Genomic DNA, 8685 nt, shown 5'->3' on the forward strand with positions numbered 1-8685 from the left:
ACGTTCAACTGACTGAGCCACCCAGGTGCCCCATGAATCTACCCTTCTAATCAAGATATTCTCACAGTCCCATGAATACATTATACTCATTCCCATATTTCTTTTATTCATATTGCTTCTCAAAATATAACATCCTCAATCTCTGTCTTTTAAAATTCTATCTATTATGATCATTCAAAAGATAATGCTTACATAATTATTTAATTACTTATAAAGGAAGCAAAATTAGGGCCTTGCTTCATACATCCAAAAATATCAGATATGTTAAAAAATGTGGAAGTTAAAATATAACACAGATAGAAAAATATATAAATAAATACTTGAACACAGAATAAGGTCTAAGTATAAAACCAACAGAAGAAACAATCAGTAGACTTCATAAAAACAACCTTTTATACTTTAAAAATAACTTTGGAACAACCTGAAATGACAACAATAAACTGAATTTCCAAATAAGAAACTGGAAGACACCTTTCTGAGCTCCCTTTTCCAAATATTTCAGAAAACACCTGCAGGTTGCTTATACACAGCAAACAAAAACATAGTCAATAACCGTGTTTCCAATAAGGATTTTCTGCAGCTTATTCTTAGGATTTCTGCTCGTTTTGACTGCTTAATTTGATCCTCTCCCAATATATTCTTTGAAATGCATGGCTTTCATTAATTTGTTCAACACATGCTTTTATCACACCCCAACCACAAGCCAGACTGTGCTGGATACTAAGACCATACATACTATACCGGTGGGCAAGACATATATGACCTCTTCCATCACTAAACTTAAGCCTAACAGAAGACAAACATCGATCAAGTAATCACACAAAATGTGTTAAAAAAAAAATAAATAAAAGAGGGGCACCTGGGTGGCTCAGTCGGTTAAGCATCCAACTTCGGCTCAGGTCATGATCTCGTGGTCTGTGATTTCGAGCCCTGCGTCGGGCTCTGTGCTGACAGCTAGAGCCTGGAGCCTGCTTCAGATTCTGTGTCTCCTTCTCTCTCTGCCCCTCCCCCACTTGTGCTCTGTCTCTATCAAAAATAAATAAATGTATAAATAAATAAATAAATAAATAAGCAAGCACTATGATAGTATATAAAAAGGACTTCACCTACTGGGGATATGGGATGTGTATGTATCCAAGATTTCCCTAAAGAATTCATATCTACATAAAACAGTACACTCTACCTGCAGGGGTATATCTTAAATATTTTTGTACTTTTCTTCATCTCACAAAGTTCTTCTATATTTGTTAAATGACTTATTCTCATTAAAACTTATTCCTATTAAAATTATATCCTTTTTAACTCGTCTTTTTTTTAATGGTGTACCTGAAGTTGGCTTTAGGATGACTGATACCTTCAGATGAATACTTTGATAGTTTAGAAAGATACTTTTATTCTTACAAGATTAAACAACTTAAATCTTACCTAGATTGTAAGGTGACTTCATGATTAATATGGTTAAATAGAAACCATCTAGACATCAAAATAACATTTATAATTCTTAAAAAGAATTATTCACACAAATTATGTACTAAAATAATGCACAGAATTATTAAAAATTGTTTCACTAACAGTACACATAGGTTCTAAAAAATGAAATGTCTTTTAAAAGCACATATTTTCACATTGTATATCCTGGAAGTTTATTTATCACTAATTCGCAAATATCTTTGCATTGCTTGGAAATATTTAGCGAACCAACGTCATCATCTTCTTCAAAGTGATCTGGTGTGCTGCTATCCAGGACATTAAGTTCTAGTTCTGATAAATTAGATGACAGATAAGAACTCACTTGAGATGTCCGAGGTGACTGGCTTTTTTCTGAAGACTTGCAACCGATTTTTGTTTTAAGTTTAGTAACTTTAGAATTATGCACACTGTTTCGATCTACCTGGTTTCCTTTTTCCTCAGTCCAATGTGATACAGACAAATCACTGGTAGAGATACTAGAATCTTCCTCCAAACTTTTATCTGGAATCCTTGAAATATGAGATCCTTTATGTGAGCGTACTGGTGAGCCAGCTGAAAAAGGTGGGCTAAGAATAGAACTCTTTTCGCTGCTGTTTTTTCTTATGGACAGTCTTGTTTCACTAGACTTACCTGTGTATTGATTATGTTTTGGATTTTCTGCTGCTAAATGGCTATCACAAGCTTGTAAAATTCTGCTAGTATCCTCGGTGGTATAGAAATCTTCGGAAAAGCAAGGACTGGTGAAGTCATCTGAATACTTTAGTTCTGAGATGCTTTCAGAGCAACTACTCCCACTTGGTTTTTCACTCATATCATCAGTAAGAATGTCATCATCGGTGACTTTGACCTGCTTATCCTCTATTTCTTTATCTACTACAATTCTGTCAGCAACTGCAACCTGTTGGCAAAGACATGGACTTTGGATTTTCCTTTCCATTTCTCCTTCCAAAATACTTGCATGAGTAAACCTTTCTGAGACAATGGAATCTGAAGGACGTATAATTTCTTCCAATAAACCATTATTTGTTCTATGTTCACCACACTCTGTTTTTTCAGTTGCACATTTCAGCTTAGTTTCTTTACCTGTGCTAGGATCATCAAAACCACCACTGATTTGCTTTGAGGTATCACTGTTCTCAGCAAAAGATGCATCTGATTTCGAACACCTATCTTTAGGCAGTTGATGTGGCTTCTGAGGTTGTTCTGCAAAGCTGAATACTTTAACTTTGGATGATGGAAATCTGAGTTTTGCACCCAACATCTGTGCTTGCATTTTTCTATACTGTTCTCTTTTTTCATGCACTAACAACATATCAGGGTTTGTTTGCTTTAAACGTAGTTTAAGTGTATTTGTTAAACCATAAAGCAGCCTCCCCCTTGGAACTCTTTTGGGAGGGTTTCCACTGTTCTTTTCAAAATATTTCTCTTTTTTGAGATTTTCACCTTGGTTCTTTTTATACTGAAGATTCACTGACTTGTCATTTTCCCCCACAGAAAGCTTACCCTTCTTAGATTCAGATTTACATGTGCATTTGGCAGACGACTCTGGTGACTTCTTACCCTCAGTTCTATATAACCAGGCTAAGTGAGGATGTATTTGAGGGGGGCTTGCCACAGGTTGGTTATATAACAAGGACAACTCAACCAACAAAGCGTTTAACAAAGGCAGCTGCCTTATTGTGTTAATTCTACTTTGTTCAGTTTGCCCGTGATATGCAGTTTGATCACTTGCCCCTTTATCCTGAACATGCGGAGGATTTATGAGCTTTGGAGGACTCTCATGTGTCCCAGAACCAGCATGTTTCAGAGAATCAGTATGTGCTGGGACAGTTACGTGATTTCCCCCCAGAGAAATACCATCCAATTCCTCAGGGGCATTTATTTGAGGTTTAATGGTGATTGTACCCTGTACAGGAGGCATCTTTTCTTGGGTCAAATGAGTGTAATACAGAGGAGGAGGGCAAAATACGTTGGCTTCAATGTCCAACTCTGTGACTCCCTGACATGGGGGGCTAACGCTTCTCATCCCACTAGAATGTGAACAAACAGAGCTGGTTTTGCCATGCTCCATAGAAACCGTGTTACGACAGTTGGTCTTACTATGGAAAGCTATTTCCTTCAAATCCTTCCGTGCCTTTGGGATTTTTAAACTCACAAGGGACTTATCAGCATCTCTTGGTCTTGGCTCTGAGTCTGGCTGCTGTGTTTCCTGTGGGGTCTGGGAACTGACCTCTACACGCTCCACCCCACCTCCTGCGGTAGCGACTGGCCGCTCAAGATGGCCCAACAAGCTGCTTCCCAAATCAGTGAAGCGGTAGCCCAGGGCAATGTCCCCAATCCGCTCCCCGACTTGGTTATGCAGAGGGAAACTTCCTCGATGACTCTGGGAGCAGCCAGAGGCGGCCTGTCCCAGGACCTTGTGGGCGGCGGCGGCCAGCGAGATGCTACAGGCACCCAGGAGTCGCGGGGCAGGAGTCGGGCGCCCAGGGGGCAGCTGCAGCAGCAAGGTGTAAAGCGGTGTCCGAAGGAGCAGGCGGTGCAGGGTAACGGGGTGCAGGCGGAAGAGACAGGACTTGCCGCGACCGAAGCTGACCAGGCCAGGCCGGGGTTCCGGGGCTGGGGCGCCGGGGCCGTCAGGAGGGTAAACCAGCAGGGTGGGGAAGTCCAGCAGGCGGAAGGCCACTGCGGGGCACAGGTCGCGCGACGGCCGTGGTGGCGACGCCTCCTCCTCCTCCTCGTCCTCCTCTTGCTCCTCCTCCACCTCGACCGCGGGCCGCGGCGGCGGCGGCGGCAGCCCGGCTTCAAGACGCACCCAATCTACGAGCAGCTCCAGCGAGAAAAGCCGCTCGGACGAGGGGACCGCCATTGCTGTTGCCCCTGGAGACGCCGAAGCTTGGTTCTCGCGAGAGACCGGGACACCACAGCGCCTGTCTCTGCTCTCTCGCGAGACTTAAGGGGGCGCCCCGGCTGGCCTAAGGCTACAGCTGCTGTGGGAATTTTCGCCGCTCAGTGTATTTTCCTTTCCAGGCGTGTGTTTACACAATTGCTTATAATCCCGAGGCATGATCACATGATGCAAAAAAAACAACAACAACAACAACAACAACAACAAAACAGCAAAACACCAGACTTATTTTTTGTTATTGTTTTGGTCACGTTTTTATCCCTGCAGATCTCATGCAATTTTGAAGCGGGGTCAAGTCTATATGAGGAAAATTGAAAGTAAATCAGGACTCCCTTTCCAGACCCCAGGGCTAATGAAAGCCAGTGTACTTTCCAAGGTCGGCCTTCTCTGGCTACTGATCCACTCCAAATGATGACACTGCTCTGAAGCGGCCTGGGAGCCTCTGTTTGGGTGAATTATGGTAGCACTGAAACACAAAGGGGCTGTGATCACATTTCCATTTGAGCAATCACCATGTGTGAAATTGATGTTAATGATTCCATTTAAAAACAAATACACACACACACACACACACACACACACACACACACACACACAGAGTTGGGGGAAGGGGAAAGATCTTATAACTATCCCAGGTTTTCAAGGAGACGTACTTCTAACCTCAGTAAATTAGCCGGCCAGATTGGAACCAAGGCTGATAACACGGGGAGCCTTGAATGACAGAGTAAGCAATTTGAACTGTAGTCTGTACAAGTTGTTTTGAACGAAGAAGTGTGATCATAGCAGTGTTTAGAAATATAGCAATACAAATACAAAGGATGGATTCTACTAATAAATTGAATTCACAGCAGTCTATTGGGAGGCTTTCTCACTGGTTCAGATGAGGGAGAATGATGGCCTGAAATTGGTCAGGGTCAGTTTAGAGGAGAAAGAGGTGACAGATGAGTCATCTGTGATAGCAGAATTTGGTGACTAAGGGAGAGAAGTTATGGGTGAATTTTTTTTTTTTTTTTGCTACTGAAGGAGAAAAAAATGAGGCATAGATTTTATATATATATATGTATATATATATACACATATATGTATATTTAATGTTTATTTATTTTTGAGAGAGCGAGAGAGAGGGTGTGCACAGGCAGGGGAGGGGAATGGAGGATCCAAAGCGAAGCTGGGCTCTGCGCTGACAGCAGAGAGCCCGACCCAGGTTCGAATTCATGAACCACATGAGATCACGACCTGAGCTGAAGTCGGACGCTCAACCGACTGAGCCACCCAGGCGCCCTGAATTGATATATATATTTTTAAAAGTTACTTTGGGTTTGGAGGATTGTAGAGTTTGCGGTTCCTGCCAGACATCATGTTTAATTTTAGACAGCTTTATAATTTATAGTTACATTACATCAAAGCTCAGAAGAACATTGTGAAGCTCAAGGGAAATTCAGAATTGGAAGGACTTGATGCTTTAGTGGGAAGACTGAGGAAGGCTCCATTGCAGTATATAAGTAGAATACACTACTCTTGGCCTTGAGAATCTTACTATCGACTTACAGAGGAAACATTTATCCAGCGACATGCTTAGTGGATGGATGACACAAAGCCATAAAAAGCAACATATTCACAAGTGGAAAGCAAGGAGGTATTGAGTCCATATGTGCATCCTGCAACAAGTCTTCTAGATTCGGTTAATAGTGTGGCATATCAGCACTTGCATATCTCCTGCATACAGACAGGGAAACCAATGTCCTTCTTCTATAAGGATGTTGCTTCAATAATATGTGAAGTTTCTACAGGGAGAATATGTTCTTCGCCCAGATACCTTATATTATTGGTATTGCAATACATGAATAATATTTTATAATTGTAAATAGGGGTAAACTTAACAAGTGAAACTTCTGGTATGAAAATTAAAAAGCTTCCGCATTCATAGACCATTCATGGAGAAATAGCACAGTGGAATGGCCGAGAGCCCGGATTCTGTAGGCAAACAACCGGCCTCAAATCCTGGCTCTGCGGCCATATATTAGCTTCTCAACAATTTATCATCTTCCTCACCCAAAAAATCAGGTAGTTATAGTATCTACCTTAGAAAACTATTACAATATGAATATATGTGATATTAGTATTATAGTACTATAGTATACTATGCTAAGTAGTATCATATATTTATATGGCCTGGCACATAGCAAATACTTGCTAAGATAAATATCTTTTTACTTATTATTTGCCATTAGCAGGCTTTTTGAGTTTTTTAAAGCGCTAAGGTAATAATAAGTAATTTATCAGACATGGGCCTATTGTTTGTGATCTATAAAAGTTTATATGCTCTGTACTCTGCCTTTCATGTGGTAGCCAACTGTTCTTGTCATAGGAAAAGGCAGGACGAGGCAAGAAACTATGGATTCATGCACAATAATACCTTAAGATATAAATCTGCTGTGCAATGTTAAGGAGTTTGAAGTTTTTTTGGGGGGGTGGCCTGGATTAAGATGTTGGCAATGGCGTGGAGAGAAAGAAACAGAATCGAGAAACACTTAGGAGAGAGATTTAATGGGACTGGTTGATTGATTGTATGTGAGGTGTGAGGGAATTGTTGTAATTGCTGTTAAACAAGGAGGTGAGAGAGGCCTGAAGAGAAAACTATGAGCTTCAGCGTCTGATATGTTGAGTTTGACATATTTGTCACACATCCAGGTTAAAGGTGTAAGTTAAAAGAGAGATCTGGACTGGAAATACAGGTTTATGAGACATGACGATGGAGATGGTAACCTAATTTCTTCGTATAAGGCATAAAGAAATATGGCAACGAGACTTTTCTCTTTTATGCGTGTTATCTCAGGACTGTGCATATTGTAATAATTTTGGCTTGATTGATAATGAATTAGAATCACATATGATCAGATATGATGCTGACAACCATTTCCGGGGCAATAACTTCAGGGTGAAAAGAGACAAAGTCAGAATCATTAACTAAGGTAAGGCATGATGGGACCTCAGTAATTTTGAGAGGAAAGGGCAACTGGATTAGTGAAACTGATTGAGCTGTGGTTCTGGCTTTTAAAAGGCAGACAGTACGTTACCATGGTAAGGGCTGTGGACCCAAAGGAATGGGTCCAGCCGGTGGGATGGTTTAGCAAGAGTTGTAACAAAATGGCAGTTGTGGGATTAAGTAGGAGAGCAGCATCATATTCTGGGTGGCTGGTCTACTTTGGAATGGAAATGCGAACATGTGGAGCAGAAATGAGAACATGCCGGAGTGGAAATGCGAACATGTGGGAAAAGATCAGCTCCTGGAGGAGCATGGAGGCAGGTAAAAACCACATAGATGTCGTTGCTCCAACCTAGTTTACTTAGCTTCAGAAAATGGAGAGTAGCTAAGGTGCTACTGAGGGAAGTGAGGTAGACCTCAAGTTTTATGGACCAAATACTGATTAGGAGGAATCTGTAACTCAGGGACCATGAAAGTGCCAAGAATTACTCTAGAAGCACCAAGTACTAATTCCAAGCCCCATTAGGAAAGGCATTCTGCTCCCTGTAGACTTCCTGGCTTAGTCAGGATTAGCTCTAAAATCAGATATAACCACCTATAATTGACATGGGGGCTGAAGATGCCTGCCAGGAGGAGGAACTAAAGTTAAGTAAAGAATGGGCCAGCATGGAGCTAGGGGGAAAGTAAATCTAATATCCTTTTTTTAAGAAGAACTTTACACAGTGCTTCCTTTCCCCCGTGTAAAAGAATGCAATCTACAAAAAGCTTACAGCTAGCACGAAGCTTAATGGTGAGAAAATAGAAGCTTTTCTGCTAAGTCAGGAACAAGGCAGGGATGTCCCCTTTTACCACTGCTTTTCAACACTGAACTGGAAGTCCTAGCAATAAGACAATAAGAAAAGGAAAGGAAAGGAAATAAAAGATTGGGAAGGAAGAAATAAAATTGTCTTTGTTTGCAGGTGCTGTGATCATCGATGCAGAAAATCCAAAAGAACTGACAAACTCTTGGAAATAATAAGTGATAATAGCAATGTTGCAGGATATCAGGTTAATATACCAAAGTCAACAGCTTTCCTATATGCCAGCAATGAACAAGTAGAATTGGAAATTAAAAGCATAATGTCATTTACATTAGCACCTCCCCAAAATGAAATATGTAGGTATAAATCTAACAAAATATGTCCATGATCTGAAACCATGTGTGCCCCATAGGGTTAATGAGGTTGCAACTAGTAGAAAATTTAAAGCTTGTTTTTCAAAGAACTGTTTCTCCCTAATCAGCTATTGTATCGTTTCAGGCCCCACTAACAAATCCACTACCTGT

The 8685-nt window shown here is 41.0% G+C and overlaps 1 protein-coding gene across 1 annotated transcript; it reads right to left on the bottom strand.

Moving 5' to 3' along the window:
- Positions 1–1373: 1373 nt before the first annotated feature.
- MAP10 (microtubule associated protein 10) lies at positions 1374–4371 on the bottom strand. Its single transcript, XM_040464868.1, has one exon. It carries the CDS (start codon positions 4334–4336, stop codon positions 1622–1624), a length of 2715 nt encoding a protein of 904 aa, XP_040320802.1. The 5' UTR covers positions 4337–4371; the 3' UTR covers positions 1374–1621.
- Between the last annotated feature and the right edge of the window lie 4314 nt (positions 4372–8685).

Source organism: Herpailurus yagouaroundi, unplaced genomic scaffold (assembly GCF_014898765.1).
Source record: "Herpailurus yagouaroundi ecotype Mexico unplaced genomic scaffold, PumYag 530, whole genome shotgun sequence".
Taxonomy (NCBI): domain Eukaryota; kingdom Metazoa; phylum Chordata; class Mammalia; order Carnivora; family Felidae; genus Herpailurus; species Herpailurus yagouaroundi.

What these genes read in the sequence shown, in the direction of transcription:
- MAP10 (XM_040464868.1), bottom strand. Translation starts at nt 4,336, where the DNA reads ATGGCGGTCCCCTCGTCCGAGCGGCTTTTCTCGCTGGAGCTGCTCGTA.